Source organism: Tachysurus fulvidraco, chromosome 20, assembly GCF_022655615.1.
Source record: "Tachysurus fulvidraco isolate hzauxx_2018 chromosome 20, HZAU_PFXX_2.0, whole genome shotgun sequence".
Lineage (NCBI taxonomy): Eukaryota > Metazoa > Chordata > Actinopteri > Siluriformes > Bagridae > Tachysurus > Tachysurus fulvidraco.
In genome coordinates, this window is record NC_062537.1 from 4,972,655 (window position 1) to 4,999,724 (window position 27,070).

Consider the following 27,070-nt stretch of genomic DNA (forward strand, 5'->3'; position numbering starts at 1 on the left):
TAGCAAACAATGTCTACTTAAAGTAAAATTTACCAAAGAGATAAACAGCAGAACTTCAGAAATCCAGAAATCCAGCTCCTCGGTTTATCATTCTTACTTTTCACCCTGTGGCACAACCCCAGGTTTCCAAGTAAATACATTTATGCTTTTCAATACCGTTACAAGTCGTCACTGCTTTCACCTCAACTGTACTCTCTAGTTCGGGTTAGTCAGTTTGATTAGGCATATCCACTAAATCCAAGTCACTTGTCTCTGCACTCCATTGCAAATAAATGGTCCTGTTTGCCTCTGTGGTGTTATGTGGAAATTTTAAATGCATGAGAGTTTTCTGTGTAGAGAAAAAGTCATTGGAATTTAAGACACTATGGTCAGTGGGGGTGGATTGTGGAAAAGTAAAAACATCCAGCGTGGAAAAAAACGACTGATAAATAAAAACGACCAAACAGATTTGCCAACACGTTAGAGATGGCTTGGTTAAGAGAAAGGATGTGTATCGTTCGGGTTGCAACAACAGATTAAGAAGTTAAATCTGTATTTTTTTAAATCGACTTAATACAAGATGTTGGAAATCATTTCTCTTTACTCTGAAGACTTTTTTTTTAAGCCACACACCCTCCCCCTTCCTCAAGCTCTTTTTTCAGTACCCTCCTCAGATGATGATCCTTTTTTTCCTCAAGACTTCCCACACTTACTCAGAGGGGGCTGTCGGAGGAATTCGGCTGGAGGAACAGTTCGGTATGAGAAAGCAAGCACGACACCACTGTCGTTCTCGTTCATTCTTCCTCTGGTTTGGATTAGTGTGTTGTCTTAAAATTTGACCAACGTCTTTGCTTGTTTAAAGAAATCCAACACACTGCTTGCCTTCTTCTATTTGGTTCTTTTGCACATTCATTTGTGACAGCAAGTCTGGGTCTCCACCGTCATCAACTATTCTTTTATTCTAAATTCCGCTACAGTGAATGAAGATGCGCAGCTTGAAGGTTACGCTCTGGCTCACCTTGTTCGCTTTCTGCTGGACTTTATCATCCCTTGACACTGTGCAAGCAGGCAGTAACATCAGGCCAGGGAAGACCACCAAAGGTCTCAGAAGACAATCTGTAATTGCTGATCAGCAGAAAAAAGAATTACAGTCAGAAGGCACTCAACTGGACGAGCCCAGTGCAATTGTGGAGGGTGAAAATGACAAAGAGAGCAGTAAAAAGTCACCAGAAGTCATCTTAGCAGGTAAATAACTTCAACATCAGTCTGTTCAGTAGTAAAGCATGTGCATATGTTTAAGCTAGGAGTAGTTCCTTTACAAATAATTATACAGTGATTAAAGTTTTAACCAATCTGGCAAAAGTTTTCTTCCTTTTACTAAAGGTAGAATTCTTCCATGCAGTCTACTGACACACTATATATTTCCCAGAAACACCCTGCTCTCAGGGTAGTGAATGGAAAAGAGATTACAGTTAGGCGAGCAGTGAAGGAGTAGATGGTAATCACAGATGGCATCATGGCCAACAGAAACATGGAGGTAATTCTCCCCATCCAAGCACGCCTCCTTTACTCTATTTTGCTAATAAAAGGTCCTGATGTTCAGCTTTTTTATAGCACAGGCAGGAAGGGAAACATTTGCATTGATTTAAGCTTTGATTAAAGTTCATTTAGTCTAAAAAGGGTTTGAGAACTGAAGAAAAAAAGGTTTAAACACACCTACTCAGCGACTCGTGATCGAAGAGTAGAAATGCTTTCTGGATTATCTGCAGACAAGCAGGAGATTTATGACTGTGGTCTGGATTCAATCTGACACCATTTTATTTCATTTGCTAGATATCATTGTCTGACAACTGTTTAATAGCTGTTAGACTTTTCATTGCTTTTAAATCAGAATGGCTAAAACATGGACCACTTGGCCTAGAAATTGGGAAGTCGAAGGTTGGAAAAACGTCTGTTGAGTCTGCGCCCGATTCTTCTGTAGCCGAAGATTTCCTGTTCTTGGCTGACACGAGTGGAACTCAATGTGGTCATCTGCTGTTTTAGCCTCAAGGTTCAAAGTGTTTTGCATTCTCAGGTTACTTTTCATTTCACCTTGGATATAATGAAGGGTTATTTGAGTTAGCCTACCTATAGGCTTGACCCAGCCTATTCATTCGACTGGTAAATTCACGGACGTTTTTTTTTTTTTGTACCATTCTGTGTAACATTTACATTTACGCCATTGGCAGACTCCCTTATCCAGAGCGACCGACATTTTTTTAATCATTTCATAGAGCTGAGCAATTGAGGATTAAGGGCTCTGATCAGGAGATGAGCAGTGGCAGCTTGGTGGACCGGGGGTTTGAACTCACAACCTTCTGATCTGTAGTCCAACATCTTAGCCACCACGTCCCCCACAAGATTTAGAGACCATCCTTGTAAATCCTTGCAGAATACTCAAATCAGACCATCTGTCAAGAACAACCATGCCCTTCACACAGATCGCAGTTTTTGTTTAATGTGAATGTTAACTGAAGTTCTTGACCTTTATCTGCATGATTTTATACACTGCCCTGCTGCTACATGATTGGCTGAGTAAATAATTTTATGAATGAGCGCGAATTGAAATGTTTTGCTCTTCTGTTCTTCTCTGTTCTTTTTTTTTCCGGTGATACATCATCTATTCTTCCTTTCTTTTGCTCAAGAAAAGGCAAAGAAAGCAGCAGAGAAGGAGGCCAAAGCAAAGAAACCAAAGGCGCCCAAGCCGACCAAGGCTCCCAAGCCTGCGAAACCAACAAAGAAGCCAAAACCAACCAAAAAACCAAAGGCACCAAAGCCAACCAAAAAGCCCAAACCACCAAAACCAACCAAGAAACCCAAACCTCCAAAACCTACCAAAAAGCCCAAGGTAGCGAAGCCCACCCCAAAGTACGAAGAAAATGAGAAAGCCAGCTCTCCATCTAACAAACCGACCATGGATGAGGAAATTCACAAAGAACTTGAATTGGACAAATGTATGTATTTGCTAGTATGCTTTATGTCATTTTGTTATTTTCTAAAGTCTATATTTTAATCAGTGATTACAGATTTGTGATTAGTCTGTAAAACTCTACTGGCTTTATGCTGCATTTCTTCCGAACAAACCCTTTAATTCAAGCCAAAATTCTCCAAATTGCCGGTTCTGCCACCCGTCCTTTAGTGTAATTTGTACGTTGATTGGTCAGTATGTGCTTAATCTGTCAGGGGGCAAAACAGGATGAGAGAGTGGTCATTACACCCACAACTGTAATTCACAACTGTACCTTGTCAGTTATTACTGATACTGTGTTACAGATGTGTCAACAAAGTGAATATCAGCAGCTCAAGGTGGAAAATTTCGCCGGCATTTTACTCTCAAACAACTCACACTGTGGAACCTACAGGCTGGGTTAGAGAAAAATCACCCCAAGCCTTGGCTCTTAATACCATTCCTTATCTTTTTGGTTCCATAAAAGTCCATAAAATATTGGAAAAATTGATAGAAATTCAAACTTGTCTAATGCCGTAGCACTTTCTCTTTGTTTCCTTTTCTCTCACAGATCCTCCCACTAAGAACGAAGATCCAAAGACTTCTATTCCCGAAATCTTAAAGGAGCATGACCCCAGTTACTGGGATGCCAAATGTATGTATAATTTTGTGTGTTTGGAAACCAGTATTAAGTAAAAGACGACTAAGAAAAACGGCTGAACGTTTTCTTCTTTAAATCTCCTGATAGATGAAGTTACAGAGCCTGATCTCTTGCCTAAAGTCAAGGAGGCCGACCCTATCACTGAGGATCCCAGCATATATTTACCCATTCCAGGTAGTCGAAGGATAATTATGCTATGTGGCATAGCGTGGGTTGAGAAAAAAAAATTGGAAGCATAATTACATTTACAGTTGCATACTGTAATTAGAAAATTCTTTGATCGACAATGAGAGTCAAAACAGAAGCATTTTATGAGCTGGGTATAATTTCTTTTTGTCATTGTTTGTTGTTTGTGTGCGTTCGTGTGTATAGAAGAGACCACATCCACACCAATTATACCACCAGCCTGGTATGAAGAATACGATTATTCCGACTGTACGTTTACTTCGATTCTTGTCTGATTAAAGTATATAAATAATAAACAAATAATAAGCATCGCTGGACCTTATGTAACCTTTGCTTTAATCTTGCTTTCTCTCATGCTTTCTTTTTTCTCTCTTCTTTGCTTTCTCTGTAATCAGTGGCAGCAAAGAAGCTGGAGGAGGAGATGGAGAAAAAGCGGAAAGAGAAGGAGGAAAAGGGTCTCATTTATTATTCTTTTTTATGTATCACTTTTGCAATAACAGTTCAGACCTCGTGAGACTTCTTGGTGGTCTGTGTGTCACGTTGTAAGAAACGTGCGATGGAGTTCAACACTTTTAATCATTCGGCTGTCTATGATTAACGATGTTTTTTTCCCTGGACTTACTGTTCATTAAATTTTATAAACTCCCCCCAAAACAGCTGAGATACTCAGGAAAATGTGGGAGGAGGAAGAGGAAGAGAGAAGAAAGCAAACTCCTGTTTATGTCAAACCAAAAAGTAAGTCATTCGAAAAAAAAAATGCATCATTTACGTAACGGTGTGCTAAATGAACTGTGCCGCTAATAAACCAAGAATGCATATGATGCAGAATTTCTCCAAATAAACTAGTCACAGATGCTTTTCTTTTTGAATGGTATTCGTTTCTTCGTTTTCTCAAACCGCAATAAATGTCAGTTGTTAGCTTCACAACCCCCGCAGTATGTTTTGTGTCCAGCTGGAGCGAGGCCTGCAGTCCCCGACTGACTCCCAGTGTTGGGTGTTTTAAGAACAAGCCAGCGTTTCTCTTGGCTCGCGCTCCATCCTTTTCTCCGTTCAAATGAGATTCTCCTCTCAAAAGGCCTCTCGCAATCCGGGGTGGAATCAGTTAGTCAGAGTGATCACTCTTTCTCATCCTGCACAAACAGTAACAAGACTTTTTATGACCATCAGCATAAAATATGCCTTAGATGTTTAGTTGGGGTTAGCCAAAGACTGGACGTGTTCACTGTTACTTATTTACATGTACAGGCCCATGCCTGAAAATGCAGGACAGTCCTCAAAGTAACAACCATGCACAATTTTTATAACTGTGGAAAAAAATAGAGATTATATAGTAAATAAAGTTTATCTGTTGTCTCAATGCAGATTGTCCTCCAATGGGCATGGAGTCACATCGCGTGGAAGACGACCAAATCTTGTCCTCTTCGACATCCCATCACGGGTTTGCGGCCCAGAGAGGTCGTTTGAATATGCAGGTGCTGACACCAACCTGATTAGAAAAAGTATTGGCCCCCTTTCTAAATACCTTGTCCTTCTCCTATTTCAGTGAAAGTAACAGTGACATACAGTTAAGTACGGTGACCCATACACAGAATTCGTTCTGTGTGTTTAACCCATCCAAAGTGCACACACAGAGCTGTGAACACACACACACCGTGAACACACACCCTGAGCAGTGGGCAGACATTTATGCAGCGTCGCCCGGGGAGCAGTTGGGGGGTCGGCTGGGCCGAGACTCGAACACACAACCTTAGGGTTAGGAGTCAGACTATCTAACCATTAGGCCACGACTTCCCCACACGGGAATATATCTATGGAATAAATGAATCACTTTAAAAAAACACTACAGTGATCTGGAAATCTCCAGTCAGATTGCTCAGAAGTTGATTCCTTTTCTGTAACAGCGGTTCAGAGAGCACTTCCAACCAGGAGTCAAGTTATAATGCTCTCACTGTAATGCATCGCAATTTGTATAGTAAGCGCTCATACACAGTGACCTATGAAGTTTTCTGAAAAGACAGGTACAGTATTTAACATTTTTAAGAAGCAGTGTCCACAGTATCTTACTATGTGCTCTGTATCTGTAACGTAAAAAAGAACGGAGGAAGTTGCGTTCTTTTATAAACAAAGCACCTACAATCCTACAGGAATTAATATACAATCCTATAGGGAATAACAGGAATAATACACCGTGCTGTTACATTGTTGATTCATTTCCTATAACAGCATGTCTCATCGTGTTTTATTCCTTACTTACGTTCCTTTTTTTTTATATTTTTAGAGATAAAAACTAGTAATGCTGAAAAGCCACCACTTTAAATGATAGCCCAGGATTAATTAGAGTATATGTGGCTTTATTTAATCAGATCGTTTAATTCCATGTATTAAATTAGGGCAATTTTTCATGAAGGACCAGCTAATGGTGATGAAGAAATAAAACTACAAAATGTTATAAGATCCAAAAAATAAAAATAAAAGGAGAAACAATGTACATAATCTGTCAAAGGGGGCTGAAAATGACCTTTTTTAATTTTTTTCAAAGGTATATTACTTTTTTTAAGTGAATATTACACGATGCTTGTGTCAATCATAACTTTAATATGCCTCAGAGGTTTAGCAGGATTAAAATAAAGCTTGATCTCCATTGATTTGCTTTTCCAGGCTTCGAATGATGAGGAGGATGTATACGGAGGGGCCTGGTGTGCTGACACAGAGGAGAAGGAACACTGGTTTCAGCTGGACGCCCGGCGAGATGTGGAGTACACCGGGGTCATCACTCAGGGCAGGGACTCGGAAACAAAGTAAGGAAAGTACAATATTTCAGGTCTTGCTAGCCATCTAGCTATGGTCGTTTAGTAAAGGGATTACAGGATGCTAAGGCAGGTTTCTAACCAAATAAAATTTGTCCTTGCAGTGACGACTTTGTTTCAGCGTATTTTGTGGCCTTCAGTAATGACACACGTGAATGGACGGTGCTTCACGATGGCTATGCTGAATGGGTGATCAGATTTATTCGTTTTTTTTTTATTTATTTTACCTCAAGTGCATATGATGTAATAATTAATACATGCCTTCCTTGCTTCATGGGCATGATACTAAAGCCAGGCTTTAATCACTCCTTATCACTTTGAATCTCTAGCTTTTTTACGGCAACGTCGACAAAGACACTCCCGTGAAGAACGAGTTTTTCCGTCCTGTAGTCGCTCGATATATCCGAATCTTACCCCAGAGCTGGAACGGCAGTCTGTGCATGAGACTGGAGGTGCTAGCCTGCCCCCTGCCTAGTAAGCACTGAGCTTTACTTTTACAATCAGGGTGAAAGTTGTTTTCTCCTTCATAAGCAAAGTTTTTTTTGTTTGTTTAACAGATAGTTTCCCGACAGAGAATGATGTCACACCCACCGATGACTTGGATTACAGGCATCACAACTACAAGGAGATGAGGCAGGTGAGGCCAACGTGCCCCATTTTCATAATGCAAAGTACCAGCGTGTTAAAGTTTAAGGGCAGTCTTCCTGTATGAGCATGTGCATTTCTCTGCTTTGCCTCTTGTTGATCTTTGCCTCTTCACTTGTTTGCAATCCAACTTCCCTTCCCATTGTTCTCCACTTCTTCTTTTCTTTCTTTTTTTTATGCAGATGATGAAAGTGATAAATGAAGAGTGTCCCAACATCACCAGAATCTACAACATTGGCAAGAGCTCTCAAGGGCTGAAGATGTACGCGATGGAGATCTCGGACAACCCGGGAGAGCATGAGACAGGTCCTGTCTATTCATAGATGGGTGACAAATTATAGGAAAAAAACAAAACCAAAGAAAGACCATGTCTTAGTAACTATGAGGAACTATAATAACTTCAGTACACTGTGGCATAGATTCTCACACTTCAGTCTAAAGATATTCCCTTAGATGCTGGTTTGGTGATATTGATAATGATCCAAATGTCGTATGATTTCCATTATTTTTAATCAATAAAACTATTCAGTGGGCCCCCGGTGCCTTGTAGATGTGGGTGGAGTCATGCTGTAAAAGACCACTCCCATTGTAGAAATGTGATAATTGAGGGGATCAGTCAGAAGACGTGATCTACAGTGTCTTTTCTGTTTAATTCATCACCATTTTGGGTGCCACACAACGACCCATTACAAAGTATTCAGAGTAATATAAATGCTTGGTGCTTCCTGTTTATATTTCAGGCGAGCCAGAATTCCGCTACACCGCTGGTCTTCATGGGAATGAAGTTCTAGGCAGAGAGCTACTATTACTGCTCATGCAGTTCCTTTGCAAGGAGTACAACGACGACAACCCTCGAGTGCGACGCTTGGTGGAAGGAATGCGCATTCATTTAGTGCCTTCTCTCAATCCAGACGCGTACGAGCTGGCTTATGAAATGGTACGGCAGGTTCCACACATTATTAACCCATATGTTAATGTCTATCAGATTCTTGAATACATTCTATAATTATTGCTGTGTATTAGGGCTCGGAAATGGGAAACTGGGCCCTAGGACACTGGACTCAGGAAGGTTACGACATTTTCCAGAACTTTCCTGACCTTAATAGCATCCTTTGGGGTGCAGAAGACAGGGGCTGGGTTCCCCGAATTGTGCCCAACCACCATATCCCCATTCCCGAGAACTTCTTGAATGGATCAGTAAGCACAAGCAAAGCACTTCATACACACTTGAGTCGATTTAGTGGGCTTTACGTCTATCTTTTATATCAGTACATTATTATATTTAGTGTTGTGGTACATCTGTGTCAATCGAGATGATTTTTTTCTCTCTCTTGAAGTTAATAACCAAAAAAAAAAACAAAACATTAGAAAGCACTAATGTCATGTTTTGTTGGGGGAAAAAAACTTGCTGACACTAGAGACTCCTTCCATAAACTAAACATCTCCTTACAGAAAATGCCATTAAATCAACGTTTGGATATTTTTATTTGCTAAATAACTGCAGGTTTTCAATCTATTTATTAGTAGGCTGAGATTATGTAAGGTGTCACGATCCAAGTCCCTGTGAATTAGCATAGAAACACTAACATATTCGATCATAGGAAAATTAACATATTACACAGAGTGCATTCACATAAAACCGTATATAAAATAAAATGAATCCACACCGTCTGACCAAACAGATACGATAATTCAAATTCATTCACCCGTGGTATTCTTTATAGTGATACATTTGTGAGGCAAATTAGTTAAAGTGCTTTTGAGAAGATCCTATTAGGTACCATGGATCACATCATAAAATGTTTGCAGGTGGCTGCTGAGACAAAGGCCATCATCTCCTGGATGCAACGAACGCCCTTCGTTCTGGGAGCAAACCTGCAGGGAGGTGAGAATATTGTCACGTACCCGTTTGACATGCAGAGGCCACCACAGGCCAGAGTCCCAGCTGGGCGTCCAAGCTACAACATGAATGAAGAGACGTGGGCGAGGATACAGAGGCAAAATGAAAATGCGCTACGTGAGACGCCTGACGAGAACATGTTCCGCTGGCTGGCCATGACCTACGCTCACAGCCACCTCACTATGACGGAGACGCAGCACGGCTTGTGTCACACTGATGACATCACAGGCGGCCAGGGCATCATTAATCATGCTAGCTGGAAACCTGTTGTAGGAAGTGAGTAAGAAATAATATGCTGTGCTCTCATCCAAAGAGGGTCTGGTTTTTATCTCAGTCAAGCAGGAGCCACACCTGATTCCTGTGTAATACACTAATCTTGGCTTTCAGTAGACTTAATTGTGGCTTCTGTTTAATAAGAATAAAAAACCTGCACCCACACTAGAACTTTCTAAAAATTGGACAAATCTGAAAGTTTAGGCACCTAACGTTTTCTTTGAATATTTAATCATTCACTACACCATTTGTCATCTGCATTCCCATAGGCATGAATGATTTCAGTTACCTTCACACAAACTGCTTTGAGATATCCATCTTTCTGGGTTGTGACAAATTTCCGCACGAAAGCGAGCTGCCTTTGGAGTGGGAGAACAACCGGGAAGCCCTGCTTGCTTTCATGGAGCAGGTAAGGGCTTTTACCAAGTATCACAGTGAAGTGCTGTATAAGTAAGAAATATAGTCTCGTTGTATGTCATCCATTAGGTGAATCGTGGCATCAAAGGTGTGGTAAAGGACACTGCTGGGAATGTAATCTCAAATGCTACAATATCAGTGGAGGGCATCAGGCATGACATCAAAACAGGTAACACCTGCTATATGTATAATGATTAGAGTATAGAAAGAGTTCCTGGAAATTCAATAACATAGCTTTTGTGTCCCCCTAAGCTTCAACAGGTGATTACTGGCGTCTTTTACACCCAGGTGAGTATCGTGTGACTGCAAGAGCTGACGGTTATTCACCTCAGACGCGCTTGTGCATGGTAGGCTACGGGGCAGGCGCATCACGATGCAGCTTCACATTATCCAAGTCTAACTGGGCAAGAATTATAGAGATCATGGAGCAGAATAGGAGTAAACCAGTTCGGGTGGGTACCCGGACCCAAACTGGAAGCAAAAGCAGTACCGGTACAAATAAAAATAACCTGCTTGTTGGGGAAAGACGAGAACGACTGCGCCGTCTGCGCATTCTGCGGATGCAGAGGCTAAGAGGCAAAATGACTACCACTGTAGTGCCAACAACTACCACCACCACTACAACCACCACCACCACCACCGCCACCACCACCACCACCACTCCACATCCCACCACCCACACAGAGCTGAGCACAGAAACCACTGACTCGTGGTTCGACTCGTGGTTTGTGAAAAACAACAACAACGTGCCAGACCCCATCGAGTCTGAGCTCCCCGAGACCGAACCAACACGAGACTACTTTGAGTACAGAATAGATGATTATTGAGCAGTTTTACAAACCTTAATTCTCTACTAATATGGACGTTCACTCTGTGGAACAGAGTGGCTAAAGATTTTTGGATATTCTCCTAATGAGATTTAACAAAACCTATATAAATCATAAAAGGCCACCTTGCGTTCAACTTACAAAAGTGCACTCTTTTTTTTTTTTTTTTTTTTTTTGTAATGTCACGTTTTTATAATAAAAATGCCTGGATTCTATTATGGTCTGCGGTGTTATTCATTAAATAAATAAAAAATGAGATGTTTAAATAACAAAGGACACTGATTCTTAAAGTTAGGTTTATGAATTATAGTCAGGGTTTTTATTTTTTGTGGAAATCACAACCCAACCCAATAAAATTAAAATCTGTATATTGTATTATTATTAAATAGATAAAAATATAAATATATATTTTAAAAATATATTGTAATTGTGTATATATATAAAATATTTTGCATATATTACATTTTTATATTCAAGTCATACATATATTACAAGTTATATTCACAATTAACTTAATATAGTTATTAGACTATTTAACTGTTGTTTTTTTTGTTGTTGTTGTTTTTTTTACTGAATGGGTTTAATCAGCTTCAATTATTCAAGAACAAATAGACAGTCATCCTGGGTGTGTTCAAGAATAATTAATAAAATAACTCAATATTTAGCTATAAAAAGCAGCAATGTATTTCACATTTATATCCTAACACTAAATAGCTGAATTATTTTTTTTGTGCCTAATTTATTTTTAATGTCTAGTCTAGAAATATTTCTCGTTTTTCTCGAATATTTCTCGACTTTTATATTGTAATCCTCTCAGCGCTGTCGTACTTTTTTTTCCAGTGGCTGGTTTACAAATAACGTCGTTCTCAACATCGAGAGCACTACATAGGGTGTCTCTATTTCTGATCCTCTGTAGTGCACAAATGTAGAAAGTATGAAGCCGTTTGTAACACAGCCTTTTCTAAGCGTAGACTTGTCAGCTACTTTAGCAGCCAAGTTCCACAAGCGAATTTTTTTCTGATACGCCGCTGTGACTGTTGATTAATCGATGTGTTTGTGTTTTAAAAATTCTATTTTCCGTCACTCCTTAGTGAGGCAGTTATTGTAATATATAAAATCCGAGGATTAATACGGTTAGCAAACCGGCTAGCCTCTGGAGCTAGCTGCTTCACAAATTACTGGGAGTCTGTTTGGAATTAGCCTAACCTAGAATTTATTTTACAGCATCAAACCTCACAGGTAAGATTTTAAACGCCACCCTGAACATTGTGTTCATTAGCCTGTTGCTATTAAAATAATAGCTATCTTCTTGCCGTATGTTGATTTTTTTTTTTAAATGTAAGTGACACGTCTACCAGTATTACGACAAGCCCCGCCTTCTGATTGCGGATTGGCTGAAATCAGGATTGACATTGTCCGTTTGGGTGCCTTGCAGAGCAAGTAAGCGCAGCTAGCCAATCGGAGCGAGTGAGGCGGGACAATAGCAGCCAATCCGAATGGTGGAATGTGTCGGAAAACGGGTAGAGACAAAAAAATACACACCGGACTCAATATTGCTAGATACGCGCTAATCCCTTTTTTGAGAAAACGAGATCGAGGAAACGCCACCGTGTAATGTGTACTGGAAGTCTTTTACTCTACAACACTGCCAGAATGTAATTGTGTGATCAAGTAATTTGATAAAATGTCACTTGATCAGTGAGCTGGGAGAGGGAGGTGAGGGAGAGGGAGGTGAGGGGGGAGAGAAGGAGGGAGAGGGAGGGGAGAGAGAGAAGGAGGGGGGGACAGAAGGAGGTCAGGGAGAGGAGGGGAGAGAGAGAAGGAGGTCAGGGAGAGAGGGGGAGGGAGGGGGGGAGAGAAGGAGGTCAGGGAGAGGAGGGGAGAGAGAGAAGGAGGTCAGGGAGGGAGGGAGAGAAAGAAGGAGATCATGCAGCGAGTGAGCTCAAGTAAAGACAGTGACGGACAGAAAGAATGAGGTCAGGGAGGGAGGGGGGAGAGAAAGAAGGAGGTCAGGGAGGGAGGGAGGGAGGGAGGGAAAGAAGGAGGTCAGGGAGGGGGGAGAGAGGGAGTTGAGGGGGGTGAGTGTGGAAGAGAGGGAGGTGAGGGAGGGGGAGAGAGGGAGTTGGGAGGAGGGAGGTGAGTGTGGAAGAGAGGGAGGTGAGGGAGGGGAAGAGAGGGAGGTGAGGGAGGGGGAGAGAGGGAGCTGAGGGGGAGGGAGGTGAGTGTGGAAGAGAGGGAGGTGAGGGAGGGGGAGAGAGGGAGCTGAGGGGGAGGGAGGTGAGTGTGGAAGAGAGGGAGGTGAGGGAGGGGGAGAGAGGGAGCTGAGGGGGAGGGAGGTGAGTGTGGAAGAGAGGGAGGGAGGGAGAGGGAAGTAAGTGAGGGAGAGAGGGAAGTAGGTGAGGGAGAGAGGGTGAGGGATGGAGAGAGAGAGAGAAGGAGGTCGGGGGGAGAAGGAGGTCATGGAGGGAGGGGGGAGAAGGAGGTCATGGAGGGAGGGGGGAGAAGGAGGTCAGGGATGGAGAGAGGAGAGGGGGAGTGTTTCTGTCAGTGTCATGCTGATGTTTATCTGTGTATCTGTTCCAGGTCTTCTGAAATCCCACACTGAATAAACACCATGAAGCTCTACAGTTTGTGTGTGTTGTACAAAGGAACGAGCAAGGCCAACCTTCTCAAAGCAGCCTATGATTTGTCTTCATTCAGTTTTTTTCAGAGATCCAGGTAGTTACTTGATCTCCTCTTGTCTATATTTACAACCATCAACAACCTGTTTTACAATTTAATTTTCTCTTGTTGACTTTTTAGACGCAATATATCACAGAGACAGTCGTCTTTAACGTAAAAACATGGTCACGATGCTAAAAATATGCTTGAAACATATTAAGCCTCATTTATCAACCATTTTTATGTGTGTGTGTGAATGGTAAGTGGGCAAGCCAGACTGAACACACGGTTGCAAAGCATGTTCTAGTCACAGCTCACATGCATATAGCAACACCTACAGAACTCTATATAAAGTCAAGCGCACAGACCACCAGAGGCACAAAATGAACAATCAGGGTAAAGGCAGGCAAAGAGATGGGTGAGACTCTCTGATGGGTGAGACTCAGCGATGATTAAATTAATTTGAAAAGCAAGGAAGCTCTGGATTAGTGTGTCATTCAAGTAAAGAAAGTAAAGCTTTACGTTAGTTAGTCTTTATATGTAAAAGTACACATACTCAGGGGCACAAGCAGGATACGAATGTACGGGAATTTCACGAATATCAAGTTTCTTCTGCATATCTATTTAAGAAACAAATAGAGATACAGAGAGACTGAGACTTCCTTGAACTTATTCATCTGGTCAATTACGAATTATACTGTATGGCAAAACACAGCGCACTCTTTCTACGTGTCTGTCCTGTTTATAAACAGATCACTGACATAACAGATTTGAACATGACAAAAGTCCCTGAAAAGCTCCTGTAATAATGCCATTACTCCACCTCCATAAGCTTTATCCCCACAGTATGTGTATTTATACAGGCACCTGCTTATATTATCTAATGCTTAATGGCTTTCGGCTCAAGTATTCACAATAAGATAACAGAATTGGGATGTAACAAACGTCTGTCAGACCCATAGGTCTGAGCAATGTGAAACTGGACAACACGTGATGAACTGTGTTCCTCAATCCCTGTTTTTCAGTGTACAAGAGTTCATGACCTTCACCAGCAGTCTGATAGTCGAGCGCTCCTCAATAGGAAGCCGTGCTTCCGTCAAAGAGCAAGGTGAGTAAAGTTTTGCTGGATGATGCTGAAGCATTACACCGATTTATTATTATTATTTTTAATTTGTGCAGGAAGACGTCATTATTCCAAACCAGTCGTTACTCTCCCTGGTAGAGGAAATGAGTGAACTGAAGTCTAACAGTAATTATGACAAATCGGCCAGCTGAGGTTTATCTTCTAACTGACAGACTCTGGCCAGCTGCCTCAGTGTCTGCTGCGTTCTCTGTGACTAACAGGGTTTAATGTCATGAAGGAAAAAAGTTACAGCATGCAAAATAAAGGGACGTCCACAACTTTTAACGTAAATATTCTTTACCAGATAGTTTTAGCAAATTGCGGCGTTAAATAAAAAGTGGAATAAAACGGATCAGTACACTTACATCTGGCACCTAGTGTACGTAATGCCTGGTTACAACACATCATCTTCCTAAAGCAGCATCTTTAATTCCTTTTGTAGGAACAATAATGTCCTCCAGAGAGAAAGTGTGTGTTTGTGTGTGTGTGTGTGTGAATTCTATTCTCTGTTTGTCTTGTCCGCAGAATACCTGTGCCACGTGTACGTCCGGAGCGACAGTCTCGGCGGAGTGGTGATTGCAGATAACGAGTATCCCTCCAGAGTGTGCTTCACTTTGCTCGATAAGGTGGGCTCGTGTGGTAACGTGGTTTCCTCTGTTAATCATTTAGGCTTTCATGCTTCCTTTTTTGTAACTGAAATGAACCACTTGGAATGCTGAAACTTTTAGATCTCAGAATAAAGTGTTTGCAGTCTGTCAGTCAGACACAGCAGGAGTGGGGCTTCAGGTAAAATGGGAAGTTAAAGGTAAAAGCGTTCGTTTTGTTTCCTGTTTAAACAAACGGTGTTGTGCTTCAACTGATAAGAATCCCACAGCCTTCACTGTCGTTCCGTTTCATTCCGTTTTCCTCTGTCGCAGGTGTTGGAGGAATTTTCTCGGCAGGTGAACAGCATAGACTGGCCCTCGGGCTCACCGACTACAGTTCAGTACACCGCTTTAGACAGCTACCTGGCTAAGTATCAGGTGAGAAGGATACACGTCCTCAGGAATCTCGCAGGCATTTAAGAAAGTATAATACCTCATGTGAAGCATCTGTTTAATTAAGTGAATGAAACTGCGTAGGCATCAACGTCAAGCAAAATATTTCCTCTGAACAGGTTCGTGTTTAGATCGAAGAATTTGAAATTCCCTGAAACTAACAGGCTTAATTTGGAAACGTGTGTGAGGTCTACAAATTCAGTTCGGTTTCATTTTATTTGTATACAATTTTGAACAGTATTAAATAAGCCACAGGTGACGACGGCAAGGAAAAATCCCTGACACAACGTTAGGTTAAAACTTCAAGAAAAAAGACTCTGCAGACATCACACACACATTATATCGAGGTTGTGTGAGGTAAGAAGACCGTTAAGAAGCCAACCGCATGTTTTTTTGTACTTCGTGATCATAATCTGACATAACACTGAGCCACAGAGATTTCTATTCCTGTTCTTCCGGATCTTTCCACCGACTAAACAGATTTCGTTTCTTCCACACGAATGAATTTGGCCTAATTCGTTTACAAAGCTCATTCAGTAGAAGGTTCCTAAACCCTCTTACGCTTTCCACAGAACCCACGGGAAGCTGATGCCATGACCAAGGTGCAAGCTGAACTGGATGAAACCAAAATTATTTTGGTAAATAAACTTTATTTTTTTAATTTGAAATACAGTTTATCGCACGGTCGATAAGTCAGATCAGGGTTGTTGTTGTTTTTTTCGCAATACACTTTAACCGCTGATCGTCTGCTTGCCGGCGTACACGTTATCGTTTGAATCGAATTTCTAACGTCTTCCGCAGCACAACACAATGGAGTCGCTTCTGGAACGAGGAGAAAAGCTGGATGACTTGGTACAGAAATCAGAGCACCTGGGAAACCAGTCAAAAGCCTTTTACAAAACGGTCGGTTTCATTTCCAATAACATCACATCAATGACATTTATTCCTCTAATTATTATTTTACATCCTAATATTTGTTTCTATTGAAAAAAAAATGATATTATTGATGAGAGTGCAAAGTCTGTCTTGACGCTACCACTACCGTGCTTCACGGTGAAGAAATTTTGAATCCTCAGACAGATGTTAAGTTTATATGGAGCTTCTGTTTATTTAAACAAACACGTTAATACCAATAATATACTAAGACCTCGACTGAGTCTGTATCGTGTCCCTGATAGGCGCGGAAGCAGAACTCTTGCTGCGAAGTGATGTGATGAAAGCATGGTGACGGATCAGACTCTGCTGGACCACCTTTTCTTTATCTCCATCTCTCTCTCTCTCTCTGTCCCTCTCTCGGCCTGAGCTCAGCCACAGAGCTGACTCGACAGTTCCAGAGAACTTCTAGCGAGTGTCGAGGATGGAGAGAATCCCTGATTTTTTTTTCTTTCCGTTTGATTGATTTTGTCGTTGCAGTTGTTTTGTTCTTTCCCTGGGACAGAGGGACTGATTTCCCAGACTACACCACACTTCTTAACTAAGCCGTTAGAGGGCTCGCTTCGAAGGTTAAGACATAAAATCTCCACGGTGCCTTACTTTAAGTGGCTGCGCATTCAGTTAGACTGTTAGCCTTAATAATGACCATTTCAAGCGGTGGATGAAGAAATAAAGGAGGGGAGAAAAAAATAAAGCGTTTTAAGACTGGGAAATGCATCGATCAGGGGTGAGGACAAGGTTCCAACACTAATGTCTTACAGTGTGTATGCTTCAAGAATTGTGAAAAAAAAAAATCAAGTGCATTATATCAGACTGGCTTTTTTTACCTCACCTTCATCTTTGTAAAACATAAGCAATTTATTAAAAATCGATTATTATTTATTATTATTTCACATTCCCCGAATTGTTTGGATCAGACAAGTAAGTGTTAAAGGTTATTGTTTGTGCTTTTTGTTGTTTTTTTCCTCCAAGTGTGGTTTCCTCTGAAATCAGTCCCTTACCCTTGAATGACATGAACACACACACACACACGTACAGCTTCCAGTTCTCTCTCTCTCTCTCTCTCTCTCTCTCTCTCTCTCTCTCTCTCTCTCTTCTCCACATTAACAATCATCTACACATTAACTAGCTCTGACCCTCTACAATCAGTGTTGAGTCCAGAATCACCTTTTGTACGTCGTCTTTATAAACGTTTCGATTCCTTTCTTTAAATCTGGCACATACTGATATTATAAAACTACTAAAGCAACCTAATCCCCAACTTGGTATATATTAAATTCGCCGCATCATGAAACGTTTGTCGTTTAGGACAAAACTCCTCTCTGTGCCGGCGTAGAGCAGAGAGATGTTTGAGAATCAGACATCCGGAGACGTTCAAAAATGACGTGTTTTTTTTGTTGTTGTTGTTGAACGTATTTGTGATTACATGGTGTGAAGGAAAAAAAAGAAAGAAAGAAAAAATTCCAGTGATCTGATGGTGTTTTACTTCAGAGTTGTTGCTGAATCTCTGCAGCTTGTGTGTCCCTAATGTATGGTTGTATTGTATAAATAAATAAAAAAAAAAGCGTTTCCATGTTCAAAATTATGGCACGCTGCTCTGGAGGACCTCCTGTGGTGCCTTTTTTTTGGGGGGGGGGGGGGGAATAAAATTGCTTAATCTCTGCAGCCCATTCAGTCTTAATGTCGCGATTGAACGGCAAATGTTTTGTGTAGTTGTGTGTAAAACTAACTTGGCAAAATATATTCCTAACATGTACGTTAAAAAAAAAAAGTTTCTAGGCAACATATTGGAAAATGTTAGGTGTTGAATATTCTATATGTATTTTTTTTTTCTTCTTGGGTTCAGATGCACAGCTGACCTGCTTTGTACTGTAGTTTATTATTTAATCTTCTCTTCATCTCAATGTACGCAACAGTATCGATGTAGAATTAGCACTGTAGTTGCATAAAGTGGGAAAGTTCTTTTCAATCTCTGCAAATGAAATAACATCACCATGCTGAACCTGTGGGCTTGTGAGCTGTCTATTTTTTCCTGTGTGAGATATAACATTAGTTTTGAGAACGCTGACATAATCGTTTAAAACTTAACACCGATATGGAAACGCTGGTGAGTCAAAACAGTTCAGTGTTTTAAACTCGAATGACACATTTTGGATTAAAGGTGATAAGCAGGAGGTTTGAAGGATCGGAAAAGTGTGAAGTGAAGTTTCTAATCAGGATGCAATAACTGACCAACAAAACTAAAACACTGCTGTATATTTTAATCAAAACTCAAAAAAATTGGAGCTGCTTGTTCCCAAATGAACTGAGTGAATCCTGAATCGTTATTCTTTATGAATGTCCATCCAGCAGAGGATTAATGGTTGGTTGTTGTTTTTTTCTGTCCCAGTGTGCACAATAATTCAGTCCTGTGTAGTTAGGGTTTGTTCTTCTGCTTGCTGGCTTTCCTGTTGTAGCGGAAACTCTTCAGTGGGTTCTTCCCTCTGATGTTCTTCCCTCTGGTGTTCTGATTGGATGAGGAACAGAGACAGGGACATGATGTACTGTAAACTGCGGTTAGTCGTTTATAATGTGCTTAACGGATCTCTCTTTTCTGAAGCACGTCGCCTCACTCTCACCTTGAAGGCAGTTTTGAGGACTCCCCTCGAGTTGGTCTTGATCTTCTTCTTCCGGCGTAACAGAGGGTTGACCAGAGTCTTCAGCGTCGATGGAACTGAAATGAAGAAGAAATGATTTCAAATTAAATGCATAGTGTTTCACCTTCCGGCTGTATAACCGAAAGCGACCGACACCGGCGAGGTCTTACTCAAATACTCTGGCACGTTTCTCAGGTGGGGTTTGATGACGGCCGGATGCAGGTCTTTGTCGTGACGGAGCAGTTGCAGATCTCTCGGGTTGTCCTCGAAATACATCTGGATTGAAACCAAGCAGTTTAAAACAGACTGCCTTTGTGAACTTTGTATGAATCATTTCTAGATTATTTTTCCTTTACAGACCTTAAGCTTCTCTGAGTTGAGCAGCTCCTGCTTGATCTCCTTTAATCTGGCTTCCTTCACTGCCTGCTTGGTTACAGACCTCATCGCATCCTACAGGGATTTATAATAAAGCCATTTAATTGTACATAAGTAAAATGATTAAGTAATATTAAGCCGTGTCATGTTCTAAGACCGTCCTACCCGACATCTGTATCGAAATCCTTCGATTTCGTCCATTTTGAACCCGTATGGCTTCAGGGCACAGTTTCCGCTGTCTGCAGGTGAGGAACACAAATGTTTAGCTTTCAGCAAGCAGATGTTTCAAACTTTTTTGGTTTTTGTGACCGAGTGTATTTGACTCAGGCAACACAACGAGACATCTGTACAAAAGCAGTTCACCTTACAGCCAACAGAGGGTGCAAAACTTTACAACCTGCCTCTTTAAAGCAATCAGACAGATTTTAATATCTTAACATTGCCCTCCAATTGTTCATTCAATTCAAAGCACTTTTAGCTGACGTTGTCTATAGGTAGTTTTACAGAAGTGAAATTGTGACGTTTATTTTTTTTTTATCAAGTTTGACTGAATTAATGTTCTGGCCTCCTAGGAAGATATATATTGATCTGAACTATTCTGTTAAAGAAATAAGAGGGAACATGTAGCTCATGCAGAATTGTGTAACTAATAAATACAACACGTTTTACTCCTAACGTCAGAGTTACCTCCTGTAAGAGCGCCCTCGACATCCTCCAGCAACGTGAGCTCGGAATTGGACACGAACGTGAGAGCCGTTCCTTTGTTGTCTGCCCTCGCGGTTCTGCAAAACGACAAGAACAAACCATGAGCGAATCAGTAGTATCAGGAGACGTGAACGTGTCTGAAAAGTCCTGAAGACATCACCTGCCGACTCGGTGGATGTAGGATTCGACAGAAGAGGGAAAGTCAAAGTTTATGACGTTTGCGATGTTCTGGAAGTCCACTCCTCTGGACACACCGTATTCTTTATCTTTGCCTCTGGAAAAAAAAAGAAGTAATAAAAAAAAATCCAAATGTTTCTAAAGTAATTTATTAATTCTACAAAAGTATTGGCACCCTCCATTAACATGTGTACCTAACATGATGAAATATGGAAAAAGAATAACATGGTTTAGTTAAATGTCGTCCTCCCATAAACATGAACGGGCATTTTTTGGTTTCAGTTCTTGGAAAGATTTGCATATTTATATTCATTATTTGCATGACTCAACAACGGGCTCTTGTCTCTTTAGTATTTTTCAGCAGGCATAGAGGGTTTGACAATAGGACTAAAAGATTTTAAAGAATGACAAACTGTCTGTATTTAAAATCATACCTTATGGGTGTCGATAATTTTACCATTTCTTTTTGGAGAGTACATTTCTATAGAGAAATTACATCTATACGGAATTATTTCCATTCAGATAAATGGGTTTCCATCTGGCCCGACAGACAGAATTAGTTTGCGAGCTCGAAGCCCGACTCTGCCTCAGCCATCCAGGGCTAGAGGTTTAGAGAGCAGAACCGGCTGTCGTGTCTGAATAAAATGGCATCTCAAACACACACACACACACGCTAATAAGTGAGTTTAAAATCCCAGCATCAATGAGCTGCCACTGCTGGGCCCCAGAGTAAGGCCCCTAACTCTCATCAGATAAATGTAGGTGACTGAATAAGGGCGACTGCAATATGCTGTAAATGTCTGAATTGAAGTGTAATTCTGTTTACACACACACACACACCAATAAATAATACACACAATATATACAGACATTGATCAACCATACGTTTTAGTCTTTGCATTCTTCTTCTTCTTCTTCCCTTTGCTCTCGGCACTCTGGGAAAGGGCGGTCGGGTTGTTGAGCCCTTGCTCGTCTGTGGCTATGATGTAATCGTAGAATCCTTGATTAAACTGCGATATGATGTGACACCTAAAGTATGAGAACAGATCTGATGTCAGAAATGACTGCATGCGCATGATTTGCTGATCAGATCCCCACACAGCTGTAAGAGTTCCTAATAAATTGGCCGGTCAATGTGTATATCCACAAACGGTTTAAACAACACTTGCCTCGAGTGCACAGGGAGTTCGGAGTTAAGGACGCAGGCAGGAACGCTGAACTGCTCCAAGAACAGCTTGAGCCTGTAGCAGCGATCCAGGCTGGAGACGAATATGAGCGTCTTCCCTCGCACCAGGCCGAGTTTGAGGAGTGTGTAGATGAGGAGGAACTTCTCCTCCTCCTCGCATTTCACACTGTATTGCTGCAGTTGTGAGCTGTCCGGAAGCTGGGAGCCTTGGAGCTTCAGCGTCACCTACAGACAACAATCAGCTCCTTTATTCGTTCTTTCTAACTCTAGTTAACAAGTTAACGCTAATAAACCGTCACTTAGTCCAACTCTCTTTCCAAATCTTGCCTTATTATTATTATTAGTAATTATTTCATGTCGTTCCTGGCTTCTGATACTTACAGGGTTGTGCAAAACGAGCTCCTTCAAGGCCTGAACATCGTCCGTGAGTGTAGCAGACATTAAGAACGCCTGATAGATCTTTGGTAAGTGACTGTGAGGGAAACAAAAATAAAGCCACGTTTACGGACTTCGTTCTCGTCTTCCAATGGGCAGCGAGCAAAAATTGACCGTTCAAACAGGTGAGCTTTCAGAACTCACCAAATGAGGCTCTTAGCATCAGCCTCGAAGCCGAACGAGAAAAGAAGGTCCGCCTCGTCGATGACGAGCACTTCCAGAGAGTTCAGCTCCAAGTTCTGGGCTTTGATGTGGGCTTGTACACGAGACGGAGTTCCCACCACGACATCTGGCTTTTCCATCAGAACTGGCCTAGTATGAGGACACACACGCACGCTTTTTTATTTGTATTTATTTTAAATGTGCTCAATAAATACTGGTATATCCACAACCCTCATCCTATGGCTGGATCTAATGTACATTTTTGCCTTGATACAGGTGACTGCAAGTTAAAGGTCAAGCCCATGGGTGGAGCCAGCTGCATTAAAGCGCAAGAGAACAGAAGTATACCAGGAAATGGAAATAGGCATGAAAATAGGATGAAAAGTGCGTCCCTGCGCGTTAGTGTTTAGGTGAAAATAGTCCATTGTTTTCCACCATTGTTTACTTTTTTTTTGAGGCAATTGAACTCTGATGCCTGATTATCATCAATTATTTTCATATTAGCAAAATGGTTTACCCTAATTCTCTGCTTTGAGCATCTGCGCAATAAACCGGCATACAGGTATGAAACGCTGATGATTCGACACTAATGGATTTCATTTGAAATTGGTAAACTGTCTAATGGCGAACCTGAGCTGATGACCATCTCTCTGAGGAATAACCTGCTTACAGAATGGTGAGTTTTTACAATGGTCATTGTTTTTACTAACTAGAGCACGTCGCCACAACTCTTTCAATATTTACTTAATAAACATCTCCATAATAAGGATCCACTCTGCTTTGTTTTCTGTGGAAAGCTGAATGGAAAAACGTTGGACAATTATCAGTATAAACAACAGGTGTGACAACAACTAAACAACTTCCCCGTGACCTCTGTATGTTCGAATTAGCCACTTGCTAGCAACAGTCATATAAAGACATGCAAAACGTGGAAGGAAGAAAAAAAAAAAATCACGAGTGTTATTACTATACATTTACAGCATTTGGCAGACGCCCTTATCCAGAGCGACGTACATAAGTGCTTAAATCTCTAACATTGAATACATTAATGCTTGTTCACTAGGTTACATACTTAAGATACCATGAGTTTAAAACATTCGTTCAAAGTTACAATGAAAAAGTGTCAAACTGACACTATTACTGATAAATTTTATTCCATAGAATAAAACAATCTTGAGCTAGTCTTGTTCGCAGACCTGATATGAGGCATTTAACCAAATATCCGTTCAAAAAATGAAAATGAAAGTGAAAAAAATGACGGTTGACGGTCGAGTCAGGACTCGAGTCAGGGCTTGTTCATGCAGCAGTCCATTACAGAGCACTAGCTGATTGTGTTGAAGAAGAACAGTCATGTTTTGAAAATGTCTTATTTAATTGTACTCACCTCTGCGCTGATACATCTGCCTTGCCGGAAATATCAGCCACGCGGACATCTCGCGCACAGTAAGCAGTGAGCTGGCGGATCATGGCCTGTACCTGCTGTCCCAGCTCTTTAGTGGGTACCAGGACTAAAGCTCGCACTGCCTGCTCTTGCACCGTCTATCACAGAAATAGGATGCTATATCATCATATCCCTATGAGTGACTTCTACTTCACAGCAAACTTTGTATATAAAATTGCAATAACTTGTTGATAATGAAAATATGTGAAGCAGTCTGAGTCTCTAGCTCTTGAATAACAGATGAATAAACACTACATTTCTTCTGATTCAACTTAACAAAATTAGGTGAGTATTGGATTCTATTGTTATCAGCACATGCATACTCCCTCCCCTATAAATTCCACCAGAGTGCTTGGTAGTCGTGGTCATCGGTTACAAATGTACGGCGCATAAGCCCTACCTGCTTACAGGTGAGGATCCTCTGAATCAGTGGCACGGCGTAGGCAGCGGTCTTTCCTGACCCGGTCCGAGCTCTTGCCAAAAGATCTTTTCCCTCGAGAGCCAGCGGAATGGCTTTTTCTTGAATAAGGGTCGGTTGAGCCCATCCAAGGTCAGCTAGTGCCTGCCAATATGTACAGAGTCATAAACATATACCTACAAATTTACTGAATTAAATTTACCTCAAGAGTTTGACAGTTGACTGATGGTCATGGGTGAGGCTAGCCCCTTTTTAGGGGTTCTTCAGCACCCCTAAAACTTGGGAGTAAGAAATGTTGTCATTCTAAAATTTTTGTTCGTCTTTTACAAGGTTAAATAATGTCCAAAACAAACTCTGTAGTTTGTGGTTTAAAATGTGGATGAAAATGGAAACATTTCCGGACTATTTTAGTCCAGCGGGTCGCCGCCGCTGTGGAGTAGCACAGGACCTGGGTGACTCGTCCATAGTCATGTTGTAATGTTCTTCCGCAAGACGCATGCAGTTCTGTTTATTAACTGCTAGAGCGTGAAACAAAAATAGCAGCGTGACAAATAAACTGCGTACCTGTGTCTCTGTTGTTAAAGTTTATCGTTAATTTGATAGATGGCCATTTGTAAATCATTTACAGAAGATGAATTACATTTTGTTGTCCAAGTACCTGTTACTTTGTTCAATGACAAAGTTGAATCTAATCTAACCAATCTGATGACTGTTGATACAAAAGGAGGCACATGGGGTTAACGGTCAGGAAAAGAAGCTGAGTGAAGAAGGGTTTGTGTTTGTTACAGGGGGCTGTCTGTGTAAACCCTCACAATTAAGCTGGTGAAAAGGTCTCAAAAGAAGAAAAAGAATCTGGATTTTGGAGTTAGTTGAATCAATGTTAAAATGACAAAGTTATTTTTCAATAGACATATTTTTGTTTTTGTGTGAAAAGAGGGTGGGTGATGGCAGTGGGGCTCATTGGGTGCTCAGCACCCCTAAAGCTCTGACCCTAGAATCGCCCCTGCTGATGGTACTATAGTGACTTTTTACAGTAACTCTGTAATCAACAGTACAAGGTTGCAGCAACATTTCCAGCCCAAATACAATAAAAAAATGAAACTAGCCAGTACAAAACCAGGCATTCATTTGACTAGTACTAGTTCACATTTTTGTCCATTAGCTGCTATAATACAGGACAGTCTGAATGCTCAAGATGTGCAGGTTTGAGACGTAACGATGAATATGAGACGTAACGATGAATATGGGACGTAACGATGAGTATGGGACGTAACGATGAGTATGGGACGTAACGATGAGTATGGGACGTAACGATGAGTATGGGACGTAACGATGAGTATGGGACGTAACGATGAGTATGGGACGCAACGATGAGTATGGGACGCAACGATGAGTATGGGACGTAACGATGAGTATGGGACGTAACGATGAGTATGGGACGTAACGATGAATATGGGACGACAGAGAAGAATTTCAGCTTTCAGGTCTTGATATCTCTAGGTGTTAAACAAACTAGAACATGACCCATTTTGTTTGAACCCATCAATTTTTTAAGTGACCAAACATTGTAACATGACTGACATGTCAGAGAGACTGTTTATAGGAAACCAACAGCAGTTGATGACAAACATTGTGAGAACTTGTGAACACAAAAACATCAGACTGCGACATCAACCACTGCGACATCCACAGGCCAGAGGTGAAGGTATCACGATGAAGACTTTGAGAGCAGAAAAATACAGACCACACCACAAGATGTGTAGAGAAGAGAAGAAAGAGTATGTGCTCATGATCCAAAACACACAAGCTAATAGTGGAGAAAGTGTCATGGAATGTTTTTGTTTGGTTTCTGGACCAAACTAATACACTAATACTCATGTATTCCAGCTAGCATTTAGCTACCATCACAAAATTGCTACTGCTAAGGAATCTTAAGCTTAGCTAACAAACTTAGCTAACGAGTTTAGCTAACGAGCTTAGCTAACAGGCTAGCTAACGAGCAGCCGCGATTAATGTAAGATGTCAAACGTCTATCCGTTAAGACTGATGATTTGGTTATGGAGTTGTTTAGACCATTACAAGACGATTAGTTACGATACTGGTACCTTTAAAATACGGTCGTCTAATCCCATTTCGTGAAACTGTATTCGTTCGGGGTCCATGATGGTTTTTAGTTTTTACCCACGTGTAAACCCCTCAACCCCTCAACCCCTCCTTATCCGGAAAGCGCCGGTGTGACGTGACATACAGTGACGTGACATACAGTGACGTGACATACATCTAAGTTCGGTGACCCATACTCAGAATTCGTTCTCTGCGCTTAACCCATCCAAAGTGCGCACACACACAGCAGTGAACACACACCCGGAGCAGTGGGAAACCATTTATGCTGCTGCGCCCGGGGAGCAGTTGGGGGGTGGGGGTGGGGGTTGTGGTATTGCCAGCCCGAGACTCGAACCTACAACCTTAGGGTTAGGAGTCAAACTCTCTAACCATTAGGCCATGACTTCCCCCTTAGCTTTCGCATATCCCAGGCTATTATGAGCCTGATGTCAGAGTGCAGGGTCAGCCATCGTGCGGCTCCCCTGGAGCAGGTGAGGTTAAGGGCCTTGCTCAAGGACCCAACGTAGAGGTCTCAGCAGCTTGTGGGCTTGAACCTTCTACTTAGGAAGGTTTTCATTCAGAACCAAGCAGAAGCCAGAAGTTCTGGGCTTTTAGTAGACTCTCGTGTGGCTTCTGCTTGGTTGGTATGAAAACCTGCACCCACACTGGCCCTTTCCGGATAAGATTGGACACCGCTGGTGTACATGGTGTAACTACAGACAGATCAGATTGCCCTACTGACTCCTATCCAACGTGGGCATGTGAGTATCAACATGTGGAAGGCCAAGTGGTGTCACTTTCCAAGGGAAGATATGGCATTAAGGATGCACTATGGGAAGATGACAAGCTGGCAGAGGCAGGGAAATGCTTGGGAATCCTTGGCTCCTGGAATTCATGTGGATGGTACATGTACCACCTGCCTAAACATAGTTGCAGACCAAGTACACCTCTTCATGTCAACGGTATTCTGTAATGGCAGTGACACCTTTCTACAAGA

The 27,070-nt window shown here is 41.5% G+C and overlaps 3 protein-coding genes across 3 annotated transcripts; 2 read left to right on the forward strand and 1 right to left on the reverse strand.

Annotated features, from left to right (window-relative positions):
- The first annotated feature begins 602 nt into the window (after positions 1-602).
- Positions 603-10,896, forward strand: aebp1a (AE binding protein 1a). Its single transcript, XM_047805170.1, has 20 exons — positions 603-735; positions 957-1,224; positions 2,664-2,972; positions 3,537-3,620; positions 3,714-3,800; positions 3,999-4,061; positions 4,208-4,267; positions 4,470-4,547; positions 5,175-5,284; positions 6,471-6,610; positions 6,724-6,808; positions 6,949-7,093; positions 7,177-7,256; positions 7,447-7,570; positions 8,005-8,201; positions 8,288-8,461; positions 9,074-9,440; positions 9,707-9,846; positions 9,924-10,023; positions 10,107-10,896. Exons 2-20 carry the CDS (start codon positions 960-962, stop codon positions 10,679-10,681), a joined length of 3,183 nt encoding a protein of 1,060 aa, XP_047661126.1. The 5' UTR covers positions 603-735; positions 957-959; the 3' UTR covers positions 10,682-10,896.
- A 715-nt stretch (positions 10,897-11,611) lies between these two features.
- Positions 11,612-18,040, forward strand: ykt6 (YKT6 v-SNARE homolog (S. cerevisiae)). The gene is made up of 8 exons (XM_027139426.2): positions 11,612-11,920; positions 13,265-13,399; positions 14,368-14,450; positions 14,991-15,091; positions 15,383-15,487; positions 16,075-16,140; positions 16,304-16,405; positions 16,681-18,040. Exons 2-8 carry the CDS (start codon positions 13,296-13,298, stop codon positions 16,714-16,716), a joined length of 597 nt encoding a protein of 198 aa, XP_026995227.1. The 5' UTR covers positions 11,612-11,920; positions 13,265-13,295; the 3' UTR covers positions 16,717-18,040.
- A 641-nt stretch (positions 18,041-18,681) lies between these two features.
- Positions 18,682-26,228, reverse strand: ddx56 (DEAD (Asp-Glu-Ala-Asp) box helicase 56). Its single transcript, XM_047804648.1, has 14 exons — positions 26,076-26,228; positions 23,953-24,114; positions 23,496-23,650; positions 22,094-22,261; positions 21,896-21,986; positions 21,498-21,739; positions 21,214-21,357; positions 20,312-20,425; positions 20,134-20,228; positions 19,612-19,685; positions 19,432-19,521; positions 19,242-19,347; positions 19,054-19,148; positions 18,682-18,941 (listed from the first exon to the last, which is right to left on the reverse strand). Exons 1-14 carry the CDS (start codon positions 26,130-26,132, stop codon positions 18,852-18,854), a joined length of 1,683 nt encoding a protein of 560 aa, XP_047660604.1. The 5' UTR covers positions 26,133-26,228; the 3' UTR covers positions 18,682-18,851.
- Positions 26,229-27,070: the final 842 nt, after the last annotated feature.

Bases quoted from the DNA above. Each gene is read 5' to 3' on its own strand.
- ddx56 (XM_047804648.1), bottom strand. From the start codon at position 26,132: ATGGACCCCGAACGAATACAGTTTCACGAAATGGGATTAGACGACCGT. The intron at 23,651-23,952 runs GTAGGGCTTATG...TTTCTGTGATAG, and splicing joins GGATCCTCACCTGTAAGCAG to ACGGTGCAAGAGCAGGCAGT. The intron at 22,262-23,495 runs GTGAGTACAATT...TCCTCATACTAG, and splicing joins GCAGATGTATCAGCGCAGAG to GCCAGTTCTGATGGAAAAGC.
- aebp1a (XM_047805170.1), top strand. From the start codon at position 960: ATGAAGATGCGCAGCTTGAAGGTTACGCTCTGGCTCACCTTGTTCGCT. The intron at 4,062-4,207 runs GTACGTTTACTT...CTCTGTAATCAG, and splicing joins AGAATACGATTATTCCGACT to TGGCAGCAAAGAAGCTGGAG. The intron at 6,809-6,948 runs GTGATCAGATTT...TTGAATCTCTAG, and splicing joins ACGATGGCTATGCTGAATGG to CTTTTTTACGGCAACGTCGA.
- ykt6 (XM_027139426.2), top strand. From the start codon at position 13,296: ATGAAGCTCTACAGTTTGTGTGTGTTGTACAAAGGAACGAGCAAGGCC. The intron at 15,092-15,382 runs GTGGGCTCGTGT...CCTCTGTCGCAG, and splicing joins GCTTCACTTTGCTCGATAAG to GTGTTGGAGGAATTTTCTCG. The intron at 15,488-16,074 runs GTGAGAAGGATA...CGCTTTCCACAG, and splicing joins GCTACCTGGCTAAGTATCAG to AACCCACGGGAAGCTGATGC.